Source organism: Leucoraja erinacea, chromosome 27 (assembly GCF_028641065.1).
Source record: "Leucoraja erinacea ecotype New England chromosome 27, Leri_hhj_1, whole genome shotgun sequence".
NCBI lineage: Eukaryota > Metazoa > Chordata > Chondrichthyes > Rajiformes > Rajidae > Leucoraja > Leucoraja erinaceus.
Window position 1 is genome coordinate 16,871,150 of NC_073403.1, and position 27,788 is coordinate 16,898,937.

At 40.6% G+C, this 27,788-nt stretch overlaps 1 protein-coding gene across 2 annotated transcripts in view; it reads right to left on the bottom strand.

Moving 5' to 3' along the window:
* etv4 (ETS variant transcription factor 4) overlaps positions 1–25,686 on the bottom strand; it is a 98,113-nt gene extending 72,427 nt beyond the window's left edge. For both annotated transcript variants that reach the window (XM_055657191.1, XM_055657190.1), the window contains exons 1-5: positions 25,465–25,686; positions 7,117–7,228; positions 6,694–6,781; positions 6,546–6,593; positions 1,387–1,440 (exon numbers count right to left, since the gene is read on the bottom strand). In XM_055657191.1, the coding sequence (XP_055513166.1) occupies positions 1,387–1,440; positions 6,546–6,593; positions 6,694–6,781; positions 7,117–7,173 (247 nt within the window). In that variant the 5' untranslated portion in view covers positions 7,174–7,228; positions 25,465–25,686. The remainder of the gene's footprint in view (positions 1–1,386; positions 1,441–6,545; positions 6,594–6,693; positions 6,782–7,116; positions 7,229–25,464) is intronic.
* Positions 25,687–27,788: the final 2,102 nt, after the last annotated feature.

Genomic DNA, 27,788 nt, shown 5'->3' on the forward strand with positions numbered 1-27,788 from the left:
ATCATGGCTGATCATCCAACTCAGTATCCCATCCCTGCCTTCTCTCCATACCCCCTGATCCCTTTAGCAACAAGGGCCACATCGAACTCCCTCTTAAATATAGCCAATGAACTGGCCTCAACTACCTTCTGTGGCAGAGAATTCCACAAATTCACCACTCTCTGCGTAAAAAATGATTTTCTCATCTCAGTCCTAAAAGACTTCCCTCTTAAGGTTGGTGTGTGAATGGAACAAGCTGCCAGAGGAGGTAGTTGAGGTTGGGACTACCCTAACGTTTATAAAGCAGTTAGACAGGCGCATGGATAGGACAGGTTTGGAGGGATATGGACCAAACGCAGGCAGGTGGGATGAGTGTAGCTGGGACATGTTGGCTGGTGTGAGCAAGTTGGGCCGAAGGGCCTGTTTCCACACTCTATGACTCTAAGCTCACTCGCATTTATAGGTGTTTTTACAACAGGGGCGTGCAGCTTCCATTGTGCTCCCTTGCCAAGTCATTATCCCCCACACAATCTAGACCCAATAAACTGCAGGTTTTACGATGGAGGAGTGACAACATATGGGGAAGGAGGTAATGTTGCTTTGTGGTGCAAATTATTCATTCATTCAACAGTCCCAAATGTTCCTGATATTTTTTCACCCTCCGGCCATTCCCAGACGACAGGGTTGTGGTGGTAGCTACATGCCGGTCTATCGCAGGTACTGACCACCCCACCATCAAAAGGATCTACCGAGGTGCTGTTTCGTAAAGGCAGTTAATATCATCAATGACCCACATCGTCTTGGCCACACTCTCATTCCACTCCTGCCAACGAGGGAGGAAGGTACAGGAGCCCGAAAACCATGATCTCCAAGTTTCCAAAACAGCTTCCTCCCAACAACCATCAGGCTCTTGAACACTACTCAACACTAACCCTAATTGTGCACTTCCATAGATGATCTTTGATTGCACTAAGGACTTTTTTTTTGCACTAATATTGTGATTATTCATTTATTCAATTTTTGTTTTTTTATTACATATTATTTGGTACATGGATAGAAAATGTTTGGAGGGCTATGGGCCATTCGTGGGCAGGTGGGACCAGTATAGATGAGACATCTTGGTCGGCATGAGAAAGTTGGGTTGAAGGGCCTGCTTCCACACTCTATCCATGTGTATTGTGCTTACAGGCCTGTTAAGCAGCAGCAAGAAAGAACCTCATTGTCCCATTGCCGGTATATATGACAATTAAACATTATTGACTCTCCTGTGTATATAGTCTATGAGGAAGGAACTTTGGTCGTGTGAGTACGGGGAAGAGTTTGTTTGCTGCACAGCCTAATTCTCTGACGCACATTTCCTGAGGAGTGTTTTCCAAGTCAGTAAAGAGGATGAAGAGATTTACTTACAACTTTCACAGTGGTAGTCCGGCACAAACTGCTCATCACTGTCTGGCACCTGAGCTGGAATACGGAGGGAGATAAATGTTAGAATGTTGAATAAGCAAAGAACACTTTCCATTCTAAGACATCATCTAGGTAATAAGAAGTTATAAGATCCTGCCAGAGCCAGTAGTTGAGGCAGGTACAATAACAAAGATAGGTACATGGATAAGAAAGGTTGAGAGGGATATGGACCAAACGCAGGCAAAAGAAAACAGCAAAACACAAGCTGCAAACGTTTCCCTCAAACATTTATCCCCAAACCTAACTAAAGCACCAACCACAGTTGTTCATCATTTCCTCCACCAAAGCAGACCACCATCATTCATCACCATTCTGCACCAAAGCAAGGCCACCCATTATTTGTCCTGGTTCTGCTCCCATGGGACAAACAAGTTGAGCCGAAGGGCATGTTTCCATGCTGCATCTTCAGTGACTATGAAGACTATGACTCTTCAATGCAACCATCACTGCAGTATTGGGCTCTGATGGTATGGGGTTTTAATCCGAGATAATCACAGCTGAGCCTGATCTCATCCCTTGATCAATAATTGCACAAATGGTTTTCAATAAGGGGCACCAGTGATCATGAAGGAAGAGACGCACAACTTTCAATCCTAGCTGATCTCAGATTCTTCACAATACAGAGCAAGATTATACTGGAGTCTTAGCCTTATTAATTGATTAATTCATCAGACATGGATCTGCCTTTACTGTCCGTTCCTGATTGCTCCTGAACTTACAAGACATTATATCAACCATGTTCATAACACAATGTGCTGGAGGAACGCAGCAGATCGGGGAGCATCTGTGGAGGGATTGGACAGACAACGTTTCGTGTTGGGACATTTCTTCAGGCTGATGGAGTAGGGGGGAGCATAGTGGAGGAGGGGTTAAGCCTGGTAAGTGATAGGTGGATGCAGGTGAGAAGGGCTTAATGCAGATGAGAGGGGCAGATGGGTGGAGTAAGTGATGGCTAGAGATGAAAAGAAGGCAGATAAGGAGGGAAGAGGAGCAGTAGGAGGGATATGCGTGGAAGGGGATAAGGCGGAGGGGGAGGAGGGAGTGATAAGAGTGAAATATGGGACTTGCAGATGGGAGATGATGAGTCTGCATATAGACCAGTATGGCAAATTTATTCCCAAAGGATATCAGTGAACGAAATGTGTTTTTTAAATAACTTTATGTCGTTTAATTACTGTTGCAATGTATTTTTTTGATGAAAAACTAAATTTGTTAAATGACTCGAATTTAAGTACGCCAGCTGCGATGGTGGGACATAAAACTAATTTATATGGATCAAGGGTGCAGGCCTCCTCAATGTAATCCAATCAATTAACCCTTGATGTTCCCACACTTCCAGTAAACCAGACCAGTAAAAGTTAGTGCACTCACTTACCGCGCAACTTTAAAATTGGATTCCTTAAACTGCTTAATGAACCTTTAGTTTAGTTTAGGGTAGACAAAGGTGCTGGAGAAACTCAGTGGGTGAGGCAGCATCTATAGAGCGAAGGAAATAGGCAACGTTTTGGGTGGAGACCCTTCTTCAGACTTAGTTTAGTTTAGTTTAGCTTAGAGATACAGTGCAGAAACAGGCCCATCGGCCCACCGACAGTGATCCCGTACACTGGCGCCGTCCTACACACTAGGGACAATTTACAAACTTTTACCGAAGCCAATTAACCTACAAACCTGTATGTTTTTGGAGATCCTTTTTTACATTTGCGAATAGAGCAACTATCTATATATATATATATAACTGTTATGGGTTAGGACCCTTCTTCAGTCTGAGGAAAGGTCCCTACACAAAACGTCACTTATCCGTGTTCTCCAGAGATATGTAGGAAGGAAATGCAGATGCCGGTTTACACTGAAGATAGACATGAAATGCTGGAGTAACTCAGTGGGACAGGCCACGTCTCTGAAGAGAAGGAATGGTTGAGACCCATCTCACTTGATGCTGTCTGACCTGCTGTTACTCTAGCACTTTGGTCTCCTTCTGTCTGAAACAGCATCTGCAGTCCTTTGTTCCAACACAATTGTTATTAATTTTACAATATAACCTACAACTCATGATTGACCTTTCAAAACAAGACTAGTACAGGTCTCCAGTGTTATTTTGGAGGTATTGTCCAGCTAGACCTGGCATTGTACGACTTAGTTTAGTTTAGAGATACATCGTGCAAAGAAATGGAGCATCAAGATCTGAAACTATCCAAAATTCAAAACTGATTCCTCTGTTGTAGTAGTGAGCCACTGTGTATGCTGTGATGGGAGACCTGTAATTAATGCTTTAAATTTTAGATAATTTTATTAACCCTATTACATGCTGTTACAATGGAATGGTGGTCACTGTTTAAAATGCATAATGCAATATTATTGTTTGAAATGACTGACCAAGAATTTGAATTTTTATAAATGAAATATTTAACTTAATGATCGGTGATGATATTTGACCACATGTAACATAAGTAATAACAAACCAAACTTTTTATATTCTACAGCTTGCCTTCTCCCGACCACCCCAGGTTTTTCTAACGCAAGACTCAAAGTGCAGCTCAGAGGTATATCGAAAAATTATTATTGCATGTGGTAATGGCACACGTCTAATAAATATCTCATTTTAAGTAAATTTGCCATCTGATTTTGAAATAACATTCAGTAATGGTGGCACAAAAAATGGTGAAATGCTATGAAACGTTTAGTTCTGGTGTGGTCTTGTGCACAATAACAAGCACATCATTGTGACATTCCAGCTAGGGAAACAAGCTCTGTGCTTTCCACGTTTCTGAATTGCTACGTCAGTTAAAGTCGATTTCTGCAGTCCGAGAAATGTTTTGCTCAAAATATTGGCAAAATATTTTATTTAGCATTCAATGAAGATCACACTGTTCTAAGATCAGCCATGCTTATTTCCTCTGCAAGCAATACAGTAATCCCTTTCTAATATCTGACCATCAGGCATTAAGTGGAATAACATAATTTGGACCCTTTTAATTATGTGATGTTGCATTTTTCTAAGTATACCAATAAAACAGATAAGCATTTAAAATTCGCAACATCCACATGAGAATGACTTGAACAATCATTAATAGCCTTTCACTTTTATCAAATATTAATTTGATAAACGGCTACAAAACTGAATTATTCTGCGATGATTTAAAAATCAACATGAAAATAAATTCACATGGCAAATATGATCTTTCGATGAAAAATGAGATTAGAAAAAATAGCTACACAAAAAATGGATCATACCAGCTTGTACAAATAAAAGGTTTAAAAGAGATTGCAGAAAGGGATAGTAGAAGTTAAGACATTTAACAAGAAATGCTCAGACTTCAAACTAAAGACCGACAATAATAAGATACAGAGCAAACCCATCTGCAATATTTAATAAACAACATATCAAGGGTCAGATCAACTTGTCTCCAACTATGGTCTCAGAATCTAAAAGATCCTTTACACCTTTCCCATATTTTCTATTTTGGGGAATTAAGGAATATTCTCATGCATTACACAGCATAAAGAAATTACATTACAAAAAAACATTACATAAAGAAATGAGGTATTGAAAGGTATCACTCCAATCTGAAGCCAAACAGCGAAGCAGCGCCAGAGGAAAAGAATCAGCTTCCAATTCCACTTTGACATGTACTTCCACCCATCTGCAGCTGAAAGCCTGGGTCTGGCTGGAGTCTATCTCCAGGGGTGCGGGCAGATCTCTGGTGCCTCACCCATTCCTCGTCTGTGAGCCAAAACAATAAGCATCCATGAGCTGTTGGACCACGGAGGGCAAGGGTGAATATAACCTTCACCTGTCATGCACATGAGGAAACTCTGACTTTCAACCCTACCTGGGCAGTGAAGCCATCTGTCCTGGAGGTCCACTGAGCACGGCTGGGAGGAGAGCAGTTGGATCACTGGGCTCATGCCGGCGCTTTGGAAGTCCTACCCACTTAATGCCAAGTCCCCAGACCTTTCCTTATTGGCATTTCTTTTTCATTGTAAGGTTACAATCCAGCACACTTTCAGCCAATCTAATCCACGCCCACAATTCTTCCCATCCCATTTAACATGACTTTTTCCTTTGGCAAAGGAAATCAACAGAGTTGGCAACACAGCTACAGAAACACATCACCTCATTCCCTATCAATCACAATAGCCATGCATGTTTGTATTCATTCAAAACAAAACATCTGCAGGTAGAATTATTACAACTTTACAGAGAAAGGGTTGCAAACTAAACTGACAATCTGTTTCTTTCCAGGTCCAGATTCTGATTCAAACCTTTCATCTAGACTCGGATAAATGGAGAGGATTGAAAATGAATTAAAAAGATACTTAATCCTGAAGGTTGGTTTCACCAGTTGACTGACCCTGTATTTTCTGTACTTGTGATTTTTGTGTTGCTGGTTTCACATTACAAACCAGACAAAGGATTAAGAAGAGGGGACATTTGTTCTTCAGACACCCAACCTTCCAAAACAGTTCAAAGCCAAACTGAAACCAAGCTCCTGGTAAACTGGATCATTAAGTCCCCTGCACTAACGCACACTTTAATACAAAACGGACGGATCCAATGATTCAGAAACTCTCTGAAATTTCTAAGGGCAGAAATCAAACCTACGAGGAAATCGTCCTGTCGGGAGATGGATTCGATTTAACTCGAATCTTTTCCACATTCATTCAACACCCCATCCTCAAACAAAAAACATTCGCATATGTTTTCCATTAGTCATAAACAATGTTTATGTTTTCTTCAATTCTCGGTTATAAAATCTTGGTACCGATTTGAGAAGAGGTTAAAAAAAATCCCGTTTCACCTACAAGACTCTGGTCAGCAAAGTGAGTTAACTAATATAAAATGTCTAAGTCTAATATAAAAGTCATTTGTATCAAAATAAAGCCGGCGGGTTGCAAGCAGCATGCCGACCAGCAATCAAACCCCGCCGATGTTTTGGATAGATTAAGAGGTGTCGTTTGACTGAACTATTAACCTTTGGTAAATAATGGACGGAGGAAGAGAGAACTGAGTAATTTAGTTTAAAAAAACATAATTACAACAGACCCCCGCATCAAAAACGGAAAGGGGGGGGGGGGGGGGGGGGGATAATATCTTAACTCACCTTCTGCAAGCCAAGCTTCTTGAAGTTGACTTAAATCTTGGAAGAGATCTGCAAAGGGCGGAAAGAATTTTCCAAATGTGAAAATAAGTAGGCAAAGGATTAGAAGTAAACTTTTAAATTGTTTCATTTAAAATTCGTGCAATGTTACCTTCTGTGTCCGGGGTTAAATCTCTGGCAATGTACCTCCTCTTCCTGGCGATAGCAGCCCGCTCCAGTATCCCAGGGTCGCGCACTTTCTACGATTGGAAATGTTAAGGAGCATTTTACCGGCTACAGTCAACGTTACCTGTCTGTCCGATTCAACGATGCGACCACGGGTTCAGACAGTTGATATCCCCCTCCCTCCAATTTCTCCTGGATGCTTGTTAATTTCACGAACTTCATTGCAACTAAAGTTTGTGTTGTTAATAAACTGAATCACGTTACAGTCACACACACACACACAGCAAGATCATGCAACTCAAATCAAACTTTCTTCTAAACTATCCGGATAATTTTTTTTTGGCCTCATTGTTTTGCAAAGCTCCCCCCTCCCTCTCTCTCTCCAGAATCTTTAAATGGCAGTACTTACATTTGGAAACGTGTAAGGCACTTGCTGATCCAAATAACTATCTATCCTGCGTTCCATTGTTAACCGTTCTGAGCATTTAGACGGGATTTAACAACAACAAACTCCGATCAGCCTGCGGGTGAACGGGTGGGGGTTGGGGGATTGGAGGGGAGGGAGAGAGAGAGAGAGAGATCATGAATGAACGAATGAGGCATGCATAAATAATAAGCTTCATTCACAAAAAAAAAGCCCAAGACAGCCCACAGGCAATGAGCGGCTGCCCGCCAAACAGCAGCAGACTCTTAAAGCGAGGATGCACCCATTTAAAGGCGGAGATTTTGTCCCACTCGCAGTCGGCGGTTTACCTTTCCTTTTTTAATTTGAGGATGTTGTGAATTAACCGCTGATTTTTTTTTTGGGGGGTGGGGGAGTGATTTAATTGTTGGAAATGACGAAATTGCAGAAGCCGGTGAAAACAAACATCTTCCATTTTAGACAATGTTTGCAAGTGTATAGGGTCTGTTCGTGAAGGTGAGTGTCTCGGTGAATCTGTGAGGTGCATTGTTGCATCCATGGTGCGAGAGTGTGTGTGTGTGGCAGTTTTGCTAAACTGATGCAGATCAGAGATGATGATCGCGTGTTCACACTCCAGCCTAACTGTTGCCGAATGTAATGCAAGCTGAGGCATTCTGCCCTACACACGCAAGGATGGAGACCGGCAGCAACACTAGTGAATGATTACTATCTATGCCATGAATAATAAATAATAAATGTAATGTGAATGAGTAATCTCGAGCTCCTATCAAAGTCTCCAAGAGAGGACTTCACTTAAGATATGTTGTTAAAAAGAAAATATTTGTTTTTCAATAAAAACAATTGAGATATCTGAAAAATCCATATGATGTACTTTTAGGGCATTAAGGCTCTCTTCCTGACCCCTTCTTTCCCTTCAATAACCATCAAATTGTATGTTGCAATAGAATATTTCGTGGACGTGGTGACATATTTTTGGGATTCCCCAAAGCTGAGAAAGCTGCTATTGTACATGGAAGTTAATTTGCTTGTGTTAACACTTCAGGCATGTTGAGCTGAATTTGAAATATTAACGCTTTACATTAGAGGTTGGCTGACCATCTAAAGATTGACAGGATTTCTTGCCTATGTTTTGAAGCCTAAAGAAAGACCCCATTTTACCGGCAATTAAATTCAGGAATTTTGCCTGTAATTTATTTCAGAATAAGGAAGTGGTTTGCTTATCAGGTGATCTTTTGCAAAAGCCCGTTTATGAAAATAATTGATCTCAATTAAGTGTCTATTAGTTCAGGCAAACGAAAATTGATGCCAATAGAAGTATCATCAATGAAATAAACGCACAAAGGTATCATAGATATCTTCAATAATTGTAAAGTAACAAAGAGCAAGCAATTGTGTATTAAAAATTCATTGAAAACAAAATATTTGTACGTCAAATTCATTACAAATTTACAGTAAAAGAATTGCAAATAAGATGGGGTATTTCTTTACTTCCTTTCCAGAAACATTTAGATCCTTTCAACCAGACCTAAAATAAATAGAGAGGATTAGAAATGAATTGAAAAATTACTTAAGCCGGAAGGTTGGTTTCACGAGTTGTCTGAACCTGTATTTTATGTACTCGTGATTTTTGTGTTGCTGGTTTCAGATTACAAACCAGACAAAGGATTAATAAGAGGGGACACTTGTCCTTTAGACACCCAGCCTTCCAAAACAGTTCAAAGCCAAACTGAAATGAAATATACGCATAAACGTGTAAGTATCTTCGATAAAATAAAATATATAGATGACAGCCTTTTTACATCTTGTTTTAACCCCCTAGGATAAGACTTTATGGCACTTTCTTTAAACGATAGACCATTTCATACAGGATATATGGATCGACTAGCAGTTGTTTGTTCCCAATGATTATTTCTGAAATATGTTCTTCCCATGACTCAATTATTTTCTGACCCAATCTACATACATTGTAAGTGACTGTAGCATTTGAGATGCCTCATATCGTGCAGCAATACATTTATATCAGTGTTAATTATATAATCCTTACCACAATGTCCATTTCCTGTAAATAGATGTTGATTATTGCTTGCTAGCACTACATCTCATGTATCCATATTTAGCCACCAACAGGTTCAAGGTCTGTGCATCATATTCACCATGATTAACTTCTTAAACGGCAACCTTTAAGATTATCACCATGTGGTATTAAAAACCCAACATATATCATGTGTTTAGTCAAAAAGTACATGTCAATAGGAGCAGTGGAATTCATATGTCTATGTGACTCAGTAGCAGAAATGGGTGAATGATTCAACAGCCGTAAGAAGAAATGTAGAAATAAACAATATTACAGCTCAAAGTAAAATTATTAAAATTGGGAAGGATTTAATTAATTTAAGGTGCTTTTATCAATGTGAAATAATTTGATCTACTGAGATGAACTGTTGATCAACCACATGGTGGGCTAATAAGTATCTTCTTGAAAATTATCTCATGATAGGATTAAATACATTGCTCTCCAGGTTCCTTACATTGAGGGAATGGTTTGAAGTGGCACCTTTTAGTACAAGTAAGGCTGAGCACTGGGAACTGAACGTAGAGAATATATGAGAGTGCCCAACAACTGGCATCATATAGGTGACATTAAAATGGCATTAAATATTATGTTTGAGTTGTGCAACAATTATATACCTTCAAATATTTGAGCAGCTGATACACACTTGTTTTGTGATTTGCTTATTTGAAGAAAATTGGGGTGATTTGTCATGAGAAAGTGGTTAGAAATAAGATGTTAAATAATATTGTATCTGAAAAAAATCTCACAAAAATATAAATTTGAAACAGTTCCAAAATCATTAATTAAAGCCATGTGACATCCTGTTATGAAATACCCATTTATAATTCATCATCCTGAGAAGTCGCAAACAATTAATGAAAAATAAAGAAAATAGAGAAACAAAGAAATAGTGATATAGCTTAAAAAGCCCCGGAGATATTCATGGGTGAATATTTGAGATGTCTGAGTTAGGGTCCCTATCAGAAACATTGTTTGTCCATTTCCTCCTCAGATGTTGAGCACCTCCAGCACTTTTGTGTTTTGCTCAAGATTCCAGCATTTGCAGTTTCATGTGTCTCCATGTTTTATGATGTCATTCAACCTAATCACGTTAACTCCATCATTAAAATTACGCCCAAGATTTTAATCACTTGACTATATGAATATTTTGCAAGCTAATAACACCACATAACAGTCTTTTCCAAAATTGCCTGTCTAAGATGTAATTTTCACTCTGGGAATGGACAAAACATATTCAAGCCTGTAAATACGAATGCTTTTTCTATTATTTATGCATCCTTGGTCAATAGACTTTGCTGGCGATGCCAGCATTTATTGTCCATTTCATCTGCCCGCCTCCTGAACTGTGGATGCAGTCAAAAATCAACTACATTTTGTTTGAATAAGAGAAGAATATTGCACTGAAGTTTGATGTCCCTTGGCTAAATCATTTGCTAGAAAACCAGACTGTTGATGGCCACTAGAGTTGCAGATCCAGTTATATAAATGTCCGCAAATCTTGAGCTTCCTGTAATGGATATCTGATTGACAACACCAGTTTTGTCCTCCAATGTTAAATTAGAATTTATCTCTGATATGCTTATGACAGAAAAATAATTAAGCATGCAAAGGTTGAAAGTTATCACGATGGAGGAATTTATTCAGCCAAGCTTACATTCAAGTTTCCAAGTCATGAAGTGTCAGAGTTGCTTGAAGTATTCATTCACACTAGTTCTATGTTATCCCCCTTTATCATCCACTTTCCTCACACTCGGGGTTATTTTCAGAGGCCAATTAATCTATAAATCCTCACATCTTTGGGATGTGGGAGGAAACTGGAGCACCGGGAGAAAACCCACGCGGTCACAGAGAGAACGTGCAAACTCCACACGGACAGCACCCAAAGTCAGGGTTGAACCTGTGTCTTTGGCACTGTGAGGCAGCACCTCTGCCAGCTGCACCAATGTGTTGCATTATCATTGCTATGGTGAACCATGAGGAAGAAATTATTTTAGTACCAAAACAGTATGAGTTAAGAATTTTTTTCTTAATATACAAAACGTGGCCGAAACTAAAGTGGGAACAAAGTAGCAAATAAATGATTATTTTCCACCACCTATACACTCAAAACAACATGAGCAAAATGACTGATGAAGCTTATTTCATCTAAAGTTAAATTAATGCCTTTGGGGTAAAAAGTTGTGATGGATGCCCAATAATTGAGAAAGCCAAAGACAAATGGCTGTGAATGAAAGGTCCTTATCTCTCAGAGATAAGGATGTTGATCTATAAGGTACTAAGCAAGTGGCCCAAGTGCACTTCAAGTAGATATACCTTTTGCTAAGTTTCAGCTTCCAGGCAATTACAATCATTAGTCTCATCTCACTCTATTTAAAATAATAGCAATGGCTATTATAAGAATAGACAAAGATCAATTTACGATGATAAAGTAGATAAATAAACAGCACTTAGTAAGGAAAGATCTTGCCGCATCAACTTCCTTATATTTTGGGGGAAGTGTTATCATAAAAGAAACACTTTTATGATAAGCTTCTGGTGCAGAATGACTAGAAATTCCAAGAACTGTTTGACTTCATTCTTGCTAACAAAAAACCCATGATATCATCTGACAAAGCACAGTCAGAATTCGAGGCCAACTTAATAATGGGTAAGAAATTAGTAGGAAGTTGAAGATACTCATACTTACTTTATTAGCCAAGTATGTTTTGCAACATACGAGGAATTTGATTTGCCATACAATCATATTAATAAAGAGCAACAGAACACACAAAATACATTTTAACATAAACATTCTCCACGGTGACACAGTGATATTTTGGGGGGAAATTATACAGGGAAGGAAAACGGATTCCTCGAAGATCAGTGATAGGACCTGAGGCACATCGCCGATTTGAGGTCAGAAACTTAAAAGCAAAATAGTGAAAATATCAATTTAGCAAAATAATCTTTGAAAGTAGCACCACACTAGGCATGGTGGGTATCATTTCTTATCAAATTGGTTAATTAATTGATGGAAAGATACATACACAGCCTTCGAGCCCACACTAGTTCATAGTCATAGAGTCATACGACGTGGAAACAGGCCCTTCAGCCCAACTTGCATACACCGACCGACATGTCCCATCTGCACTAGTCCCGTCTGCCTGCATAGGGCCCATATCCTTCTAAACCTGTCGTATCCATGTACCTATCTAAATGTTTCTTATATCATTGCTATAGTCCCTGCCTCAACTGCCTCCTCTGGCAGCTCGTTCCATACACCCACCTTCCTTCGTGTGAAAAGCCCCACAGATTCCTATTAAATCGTTCCCCTTTCTCCTTAAACCTTTCCTCTGGTTCTCGATTCCCCTACTCTGGGCAAGAGACTCTGTGCTTCTACCCGATCTATTCCTCTCATGATTTTATGCACCACCATAAGATCACCCCTCATCCTCCAATGTTCCAGGGAATAGAGTCCCAGCCTGCTCAACCTCTCCCTATAACTCAGACCCTCGAGTCCTGGCAACATCCTCGTAATGGTATCTCACACCCTACACACTCGGGGGAATACATTGGCCACTTTAACTTACAAACCGCACATCTCTGGGATTGGGTCCTTGATCACATGTCCGGTAATGTGAGGCCGCAACTCTGCCAGCTGAACTGTGCTACTCAATGACACAGAAACTACCAAAACAATTGGAGTAAATACTTAAGTGGATGGAACAATGGTGAGTGGAAATTGTCGTATTGCTAATTGCAAATAATATGCGCATGCAAGCAAGAAATTGGACTAAAGTTTCTCCGTAAGTAGAATGTAAAAAGGATCGAAACAAATGCACTGGCCAACATTTTCATCTACTGTGTAACTGCGATTCACAAAGTAAATAAGCTTTTAAACTAGAGAGCAAAATTTGTGTAGCATTTCACATAAGGTTATATTCAAAATGACCGGTGTTCAGAGGGTGCACTCAGGCCCTGGAGGCAGTTCAACATACCATGAATCTGATCCCTTGCCCCCAAGGAGTGAAATATGAGGAATGGCTATCAGATTCCATTTTTTTCCCTGCCTCGAGCAGTAAATAAGATAGAAGAAGCTTGATAATAAAAAAACAAAACAGAAAATTGCTTCACTTGATATCGGGAGAAAGATAAAAGGAAGTAAAAGTTTTAAACTATTACGATGATGGAAATAAGGATGTACGTTATGTATCGACCTGGCAGTGAGGCCACGGGCAGGTAACGGAGGTGAACACTGTTCAGCTATTCGCCAACTTTGGATGTTCCAGTGGAGATACTGTATGGTCTTTCTGGAAATGTAAAGCAAGAGTGGCTGTCCTCCTTCATATTTACTGTGATTTTGTTATGCATCAATTGAATGTGCAGCGGCTCTGCCAAACATGCAAATAATAAAACATAATCCCTTTGTCAATAAGAGTGGAGCTTTAAAATACAATTTTTATAAATTGCTTTTTATAAAAGACTGTCCTCCTCCCAAAGGAAATCCACGACCTTTCGAAACCGGTCAAACGTCAGTGGTGCCACAGTGGGAGTTTGGCTTTGGACTGACGCCAACATTGGTCTTTCATAATGTTGCTATCGGGAAAACAGGAATCACCAGAATAGAGATGTGATCTTTTTCCTCATTGCAATGGTTTCTGGGCAGTTATGTAACTGCATTCTGAGGTCTGACTTGTGTGATTATAATGTGTAGGAAGGAACTGCAGGTGCTGGTTTACTCTGAAGATAGACACAAAATCCTAGAGTAATTCAGCGGGTCAGGCAGCATCTCTGGAGAAAAGGAATCGGTGACATTTTGGGTCGAAGGCTGAAGAGTGAATCCACTCGGAGGAACGGTCTCGACCCGAAAAGCCACCTATTCCTTTTCACCAGAGATGTTGCCTGACCTGCTGAGTTACTCCAGCATTTAGTGTCTACCTTGTGCAATTATAATCTGCTTTCTGGAATGAGCGCTAACAAAGAGGTAACAACAACTACTTATTAAAGACATAGAGGAAGCGAGACTCCCAAATGCCTCAGGGATTGTTATATATAGAGGAAAATGTGATGTAAAGGTTCCCCTGGCCAATGCCATGCAGTTCTTCTGTGGTAGGTGTAACTTATGGGTTTAACTTGACAATGGAGACTAAGTTACAATCATAGAAAACAATCAAGTACATGCTAATTCCCACAGCACATTGCTAAAACAAATACACTGTTTAAATGCACTGTTTATCTTCCATTGTCTGAGCTCCAGTTATCTGTTTTCCTCCCTGTATACGCAGCCATTTTCACCATAGAATCTTCTTCGAAAATTTACCTCCTACCACCAGTCACACCTCCTACCTGAAAGTCATCAGCGTAATTTCCTTATCATTGCCTGCTTTGATCCGTGGTTTTCATACTTTACCCTTCCTTATCTCTAGACTGCCTCTCCCATGACTCCCAGTCTAAAGAATGGTCTCGGCCCAAAACGTTACCCATTCCTTCTCTCCAGAGATGCTGCTTCCCGGAGAGTTACTCTGACATTTTGTGTCTAGCCTCAGACTAAATGCAGTTAATGGAATTTGTGTCTACTTGTCTTCAAAGGACCCAAGATCGCTAACTTGTCTGATATTCACCAGGTTACTTTATTGGAGGGATGTATCTCATTTACTGCGGTAAATATTTTTATATAGCATTCCTGACATAATTGATGTCCCAAGATACAACTCAATTCCTAAGGAATAACGAAATCCTATAACTTAGAATTCATTTTTTAATGGCTTTCCTCGCTAATTTTAATGGTGCTCTGCAAGAATATAAACAAAAATGTTCAAGGGATTTATTAAAGAACATAATTGCTGGACCATCGATGGGTTCAGATGAAGCGAAGCCCAGAATTATCCGATCTCATTTCCATCATCAAACCATTACATTGTTGATCAGTCATTTATCCACTTAACTACCTGTTAACACCTTCAGTGTAAAGAATAGTACTTGACTAGATATATTAAATTTGCCGATTCCTCCCTTATTAGAGAGTTCTAGCTATAAGGAGAGGTTTGTCCTGTTCTACATTCTCTGATGACAATCTCATATTTCTGATCCACTGTCTTGCAGGCAAGCAACATGCAAACATATTGTTTGGAATTTATATTATGTTAGCCATTGACATCTGTAATAACCCCTCATTTTTACAAAGATTTACAAGTAAAATTGTCTAAAATATACACAAAAAATGCTGGAGCAACTCAGCTGGTCAGCCAGCATCTCTGGAGAAAACTTTCTGTGTTTTTTTTTGATGAAAATTAAAAAAAAACTTCACAGGCGGCTTTCTCTAGAGATGCTGCCTGACCCACTGAGTTACTCCAGCATTTTGTGTCTATCTTCTGTGTAAACCAGCATCTTCAGTTTCTTCCTACACATATTGTCTAAAATATGTTCAAGAAGGAACTGCAGATGCTGGAAGATCGAAGGTACACAACATTGCTGGAGAAACTAAGCGGGTGCAGCAGCATCTATGGAGCTAAGGAAATGGGCGACATTTCGGGCCGAAACCCTTCTTCAGACTGATGGGAGGTGGGGGGGAGAAGGAAGGAAAAGGGGAGGAGGAGGAGCCCGAGGGCGGGGTGATGGGAGGAGACAGTTCGAGGGTTGAGGAAGGGGAGGAGACAGCAAGGGCTAGCAAAATTGGGAGAATTTAACGTTCATGCCATCAGGACGCAAGCTGCCCAGGCGGAATATGAGATGCTGTCCTCCAATTTCCGGTGTTGCTCACTCTGGCAATGGAGGAGGCCCAGGACAGAGAGGTCGGATTGAGAATGGGAGGGGGAGTTGAAGTGCTGAGCCACCGGGAATTCAGGTAGGTTATTGCGGACTGAGCGGAGGTGTTCGGCGAAACGATTGCCCAACCTCCGCTTAGTCTCCCCGATGTAAATCAGCTGACATCTGGAGCAGCGGATGCAGTAGATGAGGTTGGAGGAGATACAGGTGAACCTTTGTCGCACCTGGAACGACTGCTTGGGACCTTGAATGGAGTCGAGGGGGGAGGTGAAGGGACAGGTGTTGCATTTCTTGCGGTTGCAACGGAAAGTGCCCGGGGAGGGGGTGGTACGGGAGGGAAGGGAAGAATTGACAAGGGAGTTGCGGAGGGAGCGGTCTTTGCAGAAGGCAGACATAGGGGGAGATGGGAAGATGTGGTGGGGTCACGTTGGAGGTGGCGGAAATGGCGGAGGATTATGTGTTGTATTTGCCGGCTGGTGGGGTGAAAGGTGAGGACCAGGGGGACTCTGCCCTTGTTGCGAGTAATGTGGTTGCTACATGCGCTATTGGTATCCCATTAGAGGACACCAGGATCCCACTTAATGCTGATGTTAAGGCACCAACATTAACCATGACACCAATCACAGCAAGCCTCTCATAAAATAGAACTCAACCCTCTTGATGGTAGACAAAAATGCTGGAGAAACTCAGCAGGTGAGGCAGCATCTATGGAGCGAAAGAATAGGTGACGCTTCGGGTCGAGACCCTTATTCAGACTGATGTGGGGGTGGGGGGAGTGCGAAAAAGAAAGGAAGAGGCGGTGGCAGTGGGAGAGCTGGGAAGGGGAGGGGAAAGAGGGAGAAAGCACGGACTACCTGAAATTGGAGGTCAATGTTCATACCGCTGGGGTGTAAACCACCCACGTGAAATATGAGGTGCTGCTCCTCCAACCCTCTTGATAGTGCATTTATCAACTATAATTGTTATATCTGGGAGGATTCCTAAGCAATAATTTCAGGAAGACTTTTAGCTTTTGGATGTACAGCAAGTGAGCTATAATCTGCAACCCCCCCACCATCCAACCCCACAGTGACAGTATGGCTCTCCCTAGTGTACTCTCCCAGCCTCTATGTAATGGAAAGTAATGATAAACCCTGGAGAGTCACACTATGTATTGTTGAACAGGGAGTGGTTGTGGAGCAGGGATGTTGCCTTGACTTGGTACCAATTACAAGCAGATGGTTTTCTTACTGAGATGTTAGCCGTGACTCTGGTGTCAGTTAGCAGCCCTCTGGCCTGCAATCTGAAAGACTGGGTACCACATAAAAAGCTAGCTGACTCTCTATTTTGGCAAGGAGAGCTAATTCTCACCAGAGACAACAATGTGAGTCCCCATCCATTCGCTCAAGCAGATATTTAAAAAAATCTATCACTATTTTTTCAAAGATGAGCAGAAGATATGTATTGCATCTAGGACACACATTGATAAAGAAACAAGCCTATCTCATTATTATCATGTGTAGGAAGGAACTGCAGGTGCTGGCTACACTGTAGACCCAAAGTGCTGGAGTAACTCAGTGAGACAGGCAACATCTCTGGAGAGAAGGAATGGGTGATGTTTCGGGTTGAGACCCTTCTTCAGACTGAGACCAGCATTATGTGTCTATCTTCATTATTATCATGATACTGTTGCGGAAGTTTAATGTACACAGATTGCCTACTTTTAAAAAATTCACTATAAGACATTTTGTGAGATCCTGAAAGTTCAATATAAATTGAAGTATTTATTTTTACGCCCAAAGTTTATTTCTTGTTTTAAAATCAAACGTTTGCCAAAATGTTGCCTTGAATTAATTTCTGATGAAAAAAGACGACCTGGGTAATCAGTGCAGAATCTTTTTCTCCATGAATGAAACATCCTTCCGCCATCTCTCAGCGAACAAAGAGTTGAACTGTAGGAGTTGGCTGTTCAGTGCGGTCAGCCGCTGAACCCCAAAGACCAGGAAAGTTCCAATTCCATCTCAGGTCGATGGTGCAATGTTTATCCGAGAAGAGCAGTAACAGGTTTTACAACTGGCTTTATGGTCACCGGTCTAGGGAACTGAAATAGTTCACCAGGGCTGTCACAATACACACGCACATCTGTTCCTCATATCGAGAGCGAACAGGGTCAAGCCAGGACTTGGCTTTAGTGAATGAATAGCTTTCTAACTTCCTCTAGTCAAGGGAAGCATTAAAGTCAAAGAGACACAGCACGGGAACTGGCCTTTCTGCCCACTGTCCTTGCCAAGCAAGAACCACTTTTACACCATTCCTACATTAATACCATTTTGTTTTGTTCTCCCCTCATTACCACCCCTTATACCACCGCTCACCTGCACATGGGGGGGAGTTACAGTGTACAGTTAACCTGCATATTGTTGGGTTGTGGGAGGAAACTCACACAGGGAGTACGTGCAGATTCCACACAGACAATACTGGAGGGTAGGATCAGACTCTTGTTATTGGAACCTGTTGTACCACTGTGTCTTAGCTGACTATAAATATAGAACTATTTTAAGATGGTTGTAGGTTCATAAGGGTATTAAAATAACACAAAGAAACACGAGAAACTGCAGATGCTGGAATCTTGAGCAAAACATGCAGTGCTGGAGAAACTCAGGAGGTCAGGCAGCATCTGTGCAGGGAATGGACGGTTGATGTTTCAAGTCCAGGTTCTCTTTCAGACTAGATGTTTCAAGTTGGGTTCTGCTCCATTCTTTCAACAACTAGAGAGCGGTCCTGAGCTACTATCTATCTCAATGTAGACCCTCGGACTATCTTTAATCACATTTTACTAGGCTTTATCTTGGTCTACGTGTTATTTCCTTTATCCTCTATCTTTACACTGTAGACAGCTCGATTGGAATCATGTATAGTCTTTCCACTGACAGAACAACACATGACATAAAGCCTTTGCTGTACCTTTGTACCTTGGACAATAAACTAAACTAAACTAAGATCCTTCTTCAGTCTGAAGAAAGGTCCCGACCTGAAACAGTGTTCGTTCATTCCATTCACAGATGCTGTCTGATTACCTGAGTCACTCAAGCACATTGTTTTTAAAAATATATTACAAGTTCATTAGCAACATTATCAAAAAAAGTCACTATGCAGTCCGTCCGGTGTGTGGGAAGGACTGTTATGATAATAGATAAAAAATAATGGAAGATTGTACGTGGACTGAGCAGCTGATATGGGTCTGTGCAACAGTTGCAAGTGTGAGATTGGTGTTTGAGGAAATCTCCTGTGCTGATATCAACTCAAGTTCTTAGAGGCTCAATAAGCCACTGCACATCCAATATCTCTACTGAATGCAAAGGATCAAAGTAAAATCCTCACAAAATACTCAATTACTTTTATAACAGTCAATGCATTTTCATCCTGCGAAATCAGCAGCAAAGTACCAACATTTCTTGCAAAATAATGTTAATGTATTTAACCAGTTATTTAATGCAATTAACCAGTCTGGCTAGAAATTCTTGCGTGGCTTCATAGTGCAAAGGTTTGGCCAACTAGCAGCTTTGGCATTAGGTGCACCTGAACACATGCTCAAGTATTGAGGATTTGATCACAAGATGTGCACTGCCTGGGACTGAGGTCGGGGTTGGTGGTTGAAATGGGGAGGATAGCTGACTAACATAGGCCCATCTGGGATCTGGGGCTGGGCTGTTGTTGTAGGAGGCCTGGTCTCATCAGAAGGTTGGGGTCAAATTGGTGGGTGAGGTGGCCTGAAATTTATCTTTCCTGAGCCTTGGTCCCACCCTAATCTGCTGTGATCACCCGTGGGATAACTTGGTCTAATCTCCCCTAAAATATTCCAAAATAAGCAATGCTCAGAGACTGATCTAATTTAATGCTATTTAAAAAAAAATAGAATTAACTGATTAACACTGGTATAACTCACACAAGGAACAACATTTAAAAGACATTTGGACAGGTGCATGGACTCGAAAAGGTTGACGGTCATGATCACATTGAATGGCTCGAAGGGCCGAATGGCCTACTCCTGCACCAATTGTCTATTGTCATAAGAGGGATCTGGGCCAAACATAAGCAAATGCTACGAGCTTGGATGGGGCATATTGGTTGGCGGGGACTCGTTGAGCTGAAGAGCCTGTTTCGGTGCTGCACGTCTTGTGAATAAATATTTCAAAAATATCTTTAAATATCCCTAAACATGATTTCAATCATTTAATTCAAATGAAATGATTACAGGGGACTTTTTTGGGTGACCTTTAGCAAGATTTTCAAACTGTTCCTCCCAATACAATAGTTTATCACAGGATTTTGCCTGTCTATTCTTTCCTATATTAATCAAATCTTAATACATTAATGATCATAGAGTCATAGAGCTGTACAGCACAGAAATAGGCCTTTCAGCCCATCTTATTCATACTAACGAAGTTGGCATGCTGGGCTAGTCCCATGTTGCCCTCATTTGGCCATTCCTTCGAAACCCTTCCTATCCATATATCTGTCCAAATATATTTTAAAAGTCATAATTAAAAGACATAGTTGAAAACCAAAACATTTGACTTCCAGGAACAGAATCTTAAAAACAAGACTTGTTTTTAAGTTTGATTTATTTTTGGCGGGGGGGGGTTTGACTGTTATAAACATAGGGGGAACCAAAAAGCCGAAGATCTACTGGAAACAGTAGGGGGGTTATAAAAAATAAAATTCCATGCCAGCAGTAAATGGCAACTTGACAAAAATTGCACTTCATTCGTTTTGCCTTAAGAATGCTGCACCTGGCTTTTGGAACTGCTCGGGGAGACCACAGTTTGATCCTGTTGGTACGGTGCATTTTGAAGACTAAAAGAGGGAGAAAAATCCAATATGAAAAGCAACGGTGCTGGCATCATATAAAAGGAACTTTGTTGAAGAAACTTTATGGGAGAAGCTTTCAACTACTTTGTAATGGTTATTATTACTTAAAATGTATTCAATAACTAAGTATATCCAATTTGGCCAAGCTTTGATTAAAACAAAAATCCCAAATTGGATTAAAAAAAAATGTTGAGCCCCATAAATAAACAATGCATGCTAAATAGCATGATGTAGGTGGGTATCTAAGCGAAATCAGCATAAAATCCTTCACGTCACAGAGCCACTGAACTTTTGGACCCATTGGAGCCTGGCATATGTAAAGGAATCGCTCCATTGTCGATTTCACAAGAGTTTTTCTTTCAGGTACACAACTTTACGCAATCAGTACGATCTCACGTGGGTGTGCTTTCTCCAAGGTTGTACAAACAGAAGAGATATTCGTTCCTGTAAACTTAAAGTCGGACGGTCTGAAAGATGGACTGACTAGGGGCAGATTTACATTCTCATTTCCTACTCCAAACCTAGCCTAGCCTACCTGGAACTACCCTATAATTTAAATATAGGAACTATCATATAATATAAATATCCGATCACTCCAATGAAGGAGCTGTGAACGTTCGCTTATGACAAATTTAAAAAAGCTTTAACTTTGGAACTGTGACAGGGATCGATAAATTGTGTGTACAAAGACTTTGTATTGCATTAGAAATTTACCCAAGTGTCAAAAATATTTCCTAATGTAGTCCTAAAGCAGAAATGAGAGAGGGAGAGTTATTTATATGTATGGACTTCATCCAGATCCAAGTAGGAAGGAAGTTTGGGGAGTTTTTTTACATAGTTTCACAATTTTTATAAAGGGCCCACGATGGCATTTCAAGTCAAGAAGTTTATTCGTCACACAAATTTAATAATTTCACTAGAATATTCTTCCGTTTCACCTTCCTTGACAACACGTTATTTATTTATAAGGCTTGATTGAATTCTTCACTTTAAAAGAACAATTTGTGTTCAGTTCAGTTTTATGTTTTTATGGGATTTTTAAGCCTTACGTTTACGCTAAGAGTGTTGGCAGTTCAAATCACTGATTGTCCTATAGATTGAAAAGAAATGTGTAAATTGAGTATAGACAGTGAGTTTGAGCTATGAAGAATTAAGAAGGAACTAAAATGTAAAGTCACTGCTTACACTGAGTGAGTTGATCTCAGCCAATCTTCTTCTTATCGAGTCCACACACAAGAATGGAAGTTGTTCAGCCAGAGCTGAACACACTTCTCGGCATCTGCATACAATGGTGTTTGTCTTGTCGCTTCTTGTGCGTGGTGGTGGTGGTGGAAAGATTGGTGGAAACAGGGCCGCGACGTGAATGCTCTTTCCTTGACCCCATCACAGCCAACGAAGGTGATAAACGAACCTTAATGCCCATGATTTAGTGAACACAGTTGTATTTCTCCCATCTATTTCTCTCTTTGCTAGTGAGTGCTTCCCTTTGGTGGTGGGATCAGGATCATCAGAAACAACGCACAATTGAGTCATGGAGCTGTACAGCATCGAACCAGGCCCTTTGGCCCATCTTATCCATGCACCATTGGCAAACTTGGCTAGTCCCATTTGCCTGCATTTGATCCATAGCCCTCTAAACCATTTCTATCCGTACATCCGTCCCACTGTCTTTTAAAATACATAATTGTATTGGCTTCTACACCTTCTTTTGTCAGTTCATTCCAGATACAGATTACCCTTCGAGAGAAAAGGTTACCACTGAGGTCTTTCTTAAATCTCTCCCCTATCACCTTAAACCTAAGCCCTTTAGTTATAGAATCCTTTACCATGGGAAAAAGATGGTGAGCATTTACTTTATCCATGCCCCTCATGATCTTGTACACCTTGTTAATGTTACCCCTCAGCCTCCGACTCTAAAGAACAAAGTCAACAATGATACTCATAGTTTAAGACCAGTAAAAGCAGGGCGAAGGGCGGGTGGTTGCAGAGAACTGTTGCTCTCTCTGAGCACAATAGCAGCCTCTGAGAATGAGTTTAATAAAGTGACTTGTTGAAAACAACTTGTACTTGGCAAACATTTGAACATAGGACAAATTCTTATCAGCATCCAATCAGCATTATTCAGGTGGAATATGGTCAGTGTAACTATACACAGTGTGCCATCATCTTTTCCATATCTAAATTTATTAACATCCATGCACTTTCCTCTCTCTCTCTCTCTCTAGGTAGTGTACACAATGGGACTGTAATGGACTTTGTATTGTAAGGCAGGTGGGAGCACATTGTTCCCGTGACATCAGGGAATAACACTGGGCCTTGTCAAAAATAGGCTTTCTCCAGAGAACAATTCCTCTTTTGCAAACCAGGCAACCTGCTAAGATCATAGAGTGGCCTACACATTTAAGAGTGGGGAAAGGATTGGTACAAAAATAGCTCTGTTGAAAGCTCTCTCAGAAAAAATATTCTTATTAAACACAAAGTGAAATTATCTGGGGTTACCACATCTCATTGCTCTCCACCATAAGCTGCTGCAAGAAGCTCTGATACTGGAAGTGAAGATTGTAGAGTTTTACGAACAATAGATAGATAGATGGATGTATATGTGCAGGAAGGAACTGCAGATGCTGGTTTACACCGAAGATAGATACAACATCTGTAACTCAGATTTTGGATTAACTCAACGGAACAGGCCGCATCTCTGGAGAGAAGGAATGGGTGACGTTTTGGTTCAGAGCCCGTCTTTAGGCAGACAGATAGATATAGAAAAAGATAAGAGATAGATAATAGATAGATATAGGTAAGAGATGGATGATAGACAGATGGATTATAGATAGATTGATAAATTAAAAAATAAGAACAGCAAAACAAAAAAGTAACAAATGTCCATTTCAACTACCAACGAGTTTAGCGGTATGAACTTAACTGCTAAATTGTGTGGCCTTCTCATCCAAAGTAATTATGAAGCACTAATTGGAACTGGAATTGGAACTAAACCACCACCTTCTCCAATGAGAGGGGCAGTGTTAAAACAATGCTCCCACTCATGCTAACATCAGCACTTATGATAACATCAACAGAGACATGAGCAAAGCTTTTATGGGACTTAAAATGCACTTGCAGGGTTCTTTTAAAAAAATAATTGCTTATGTTACTAAAGACAAGGATGTTTAAGATTCCTTTGGGAGCACGTCCTGAATCAGTCTGTTTCACATCATGCTAGCGCAGTTTCCATCAGCTAGATTTACTACCCCAGGTTTCCTCTTCTAAACAGAATACTTGTCTCTGCAAAGATTACATTTAAGGCCTGCTTTTACGTTAAACAGCGGTAGAGAGCTTTTCACTACAGCCCTAAATTTGGGGATTTTCTCATTCTCTTTGTAGTCCTCTGACTGGATTCCAACAAATCAAGGCCCCAACGAAGCAAAATAATTCCCCCAGATACAAGAGGCTGGAGATGCTGGAATCTTGGGCACAACACAAAGAGTTGGAGAAACTCTGTAGGAAGGAACTGTAGATGCTTGGTTCACACCGAAGCTAGACACAAGATGCTGGAGTAACAGTGGGACGACAGCATCTCTGGAGAGAAGGAATGAGTGATGTTTCAGGTCGAGGCCCTTCTTCTGAAGTGTAAACCTTCGGAGTTACTCCAGCATTTTCTGTCTATCTTTTCTGGAGGATCTCTACGGGTCAGGCAGCAACTTGTGGAGCGAATGGAAAGATGATGTTTTGGGTCGGGATCCTTCAGACAGTTGAATGCCAGACAGAAAGAGGAAGAAAGACACACTATCTCATCTGACTGCACACAAGCAACTATAACACTTTTAATGCTTACCCACAAAGAGTTAAGGATTAAGAAATATCTTCAGGCCCAGTGGCAGTGAAAGAAGAGCAATAAACAAGTTTGGTTGCTAATTGGAGGCAACATTTTTACTAAACACTTTTCCGACTCAGAACGCAGTTGTATACTATTTAAAAAAATACATTTAAACACAATCTGTTACCAGTATCTTCTATTTGCACGACATTGGAAATAAAAATACTTAAATCCACCAAGTTATTAATCAAATCCCCCAGAATATATGAATGAGCTAATGTCCAATTAAAATGTAATTGCCATATAGTACTTCCTTTATTGAAAAAAGTAGTTTTAAGGTTAAGCTGTGATATTAATATACGAAGTAAAATAAGGCTTTATTCAGAAGTTTTCCATAAAAAAAAACAAGATCTACTTATATTTACGGCAAATGAAATGTTTTTGTAATAAGAAGGTGGATTAGGCGAAAAATCACATAGTCCTATTTTTATTTTTTATGTTTACAAGTGGCGAAACGTGGGCGACGTTTTTTTTAAACAAAGTAGGTAAAACTCAGAGAACTAAAGTTGCAAAAGGTAAAACTCTAAGAGGACTAAATTTGCAAAGTTATTTTGGTTTTAAATGCCCGGGACACGACTGTATTTTAGTGCATAGTTGTCCTTATTTTTTTCCCTGAAAGTGCAGTTTCCAGCCCTATCCGTGTTGTTTCTGCGGAACACTTCATGTTCGCTCAGATCAGACTAATAACACAAAGTAGATCATCGCGTGATAAGCAGAGGGGGGGGGGGGGGGGAGGAGAGCGCTTCGCTGTTGCAACAAGAAATTAAACCATCAAAAACTATGATCTCACCTGATTTATGGAAATGCTTCGAGTGATACCATATAAATCCCCGGGATCGCCAAGCTGCATAGGTAAAGTTTTCCTTCAATAATAATTCTGTGCAGCAGACTTCAGTGATGGTTTCAAAAGACTTGTTTTTCTTGCTACAGTCAGTTGTTTGCCCAAGGGATTCTGCGATTGGTTCATTTCCTCTTTCACGGGCTCAGATTTCGCTCTCTTTTTTTTTAATGAATGACCCGACTCAGTCAATGATATGACACGGATTCCTCTCCCAGCCTATGGAAGGTGAGAACAGAGGTGTTAAATGACTTGGAGGAGGTTCGCCGCCCCCGTCTCCAGCCCAGGAACCAATGGGTTTTTAGGCGCCGTGTTCCATTCATAGTTCTGATCCTCTGCCATGGCCTCTCATTCACAAAAAAAACCTTCAAGGGGTCATTCATAAAATCTGGAACGAGTGGAAGTGAGTATTTATTCAGGCAAAATACATTAAAACGTCTCTTTTTAAAAAAAAGAAAGGCTTAACTGCGATTTTTTTTCTTGGAATATTATTTTGCAAACTAAATTTCAAAACTAAATTTGCTAAAGTTTATTTAACAAACAAGCAATAAGATGATACTCGAAGATATCTGCAGCAGATTTGCCCTCAATGCGCATACACACTGGGCTATTGTTTGCAGTGAAAATCTGGAGTTAATTTGGATTATATCTGGCCTTAAATTATATATAGGGTGTATCAAGCATGCCCCAGAATTGCATCATGCAAACATCCCCTCCTCGCTTTCTACTGACATTATTTGATTCAAAAGTCGTAAAACTATTAACCCTTTAAATCCTACATAAACAGATGTGCAAGTTTAACGCTTTTGTGTTTCTTTCCAGAGGTGGAATTTGTTAACAAACCCGATTAGTAATGTACAACGAGGATACCTGGAATCTGTTTTAACAAATATCTGAACCTTTTCAGACCTCCCCCACTGACTCTCAGTCTGAAGAAGGGTTTTGACCCAAAACGTCACCAATTCCTTTTCTCCAAAGAGGCTGAATTACTGCAGCATTTTATGTCTATATTTGCGGTAAACCAGCATCTGCAGTTTATCCCTACTTGGATATGTAAAAAGTTGATCAGAGAAAGAGGCGACATTTTTGCCATTTGTGCTTTGAAGGAATAAACTTAAGGAAATTGGTTTGAATGTGGTGAGCAGAGAACTTAAAAGGAAAATGCAAAGCACTGAAGGAACTCAGCAGGTCAAGCAGCACATATTGTGGATTGGTAGTCTGTCTATTGCCTGACCCACTGAGATCTTCCAGCACTGAAGCCAGACACAAAATTCTGGAGTAACTCAGCAGGTCAGCCAGCATCGTTGGAGAAAAGGAATAGATGACACTTTGGGACAGGACCCTTCTTCAGATTGATTGTAATGGAGGAGGGGAGAAAGCTGGGGGCAGGCCAAAGTCTGGTAAGTGATCATAAGGTCAATTTCGCTTGGGCAGTTTACACCCCAGTGGTATGAACATTGACTTCTCTAATTTCAGGTAGTCCCTGCTTTCTCCTCCCCTTCTCAGCTCTCCCTCAGCCCACTGTCTCCTCCTCTTCCTTTCTTCTTCCCGCTCCCCCCACCCTCACATCAGTCTGAAGAAGGGTCTCAACCCGAAACGTTGCCTATTTCTTTTGCTCCATAGATGCTGCCTCATTCGCTGAGTTTCTCCAGCATTTATGTCTACCTTCGATTTTCCAACATCTGCAGTTCCTTCTTAAACCTAAGGTCATAAGTGATAGGAGCAGAATTGGATCATTCAGCTGATCAAGTCTATTCCGCCATTCAATCATGACTGATCTATCTCCACCTCCTAACCCCATTCTCCTGTCTTCTCCCCACAACCCCTGACACTTGTACTAATCAAGAATCTATCTATCTCTGCCTTAAGGTGGATAGGTGGAAAAAGGTGAGGTAGATGGTTGGACAAAGGCCGGAGCCGAAAAGATAAAGTGTGAGATAAGGATGGAAGAGGTGTGAATTGTGAAGGCATAAGGAACTGCAGATAGACTACCTATCTGTCTGCAGTATCTATCCTTCAGCACTTTATTTTTTTGCTCACAATTCCAACATCTGCAGATTCTTGTTTCTTCAGAGAATAGGGATTAGAAATGCCCTCGATATCAGCATTAACTCTTTAAATCCAAGCTGCAATAACTAGTTTATAAAGTACAAATGGCCTCCAATGGGACAAAATGAAGGTAGATTATACTCTGAAGAAGGGTCTCGACCCGAAACGTTGCCTATTTCCTTCATTCCATAGATGCTGCCTCACCCGCTGAGTTTCTCCAGCATTTT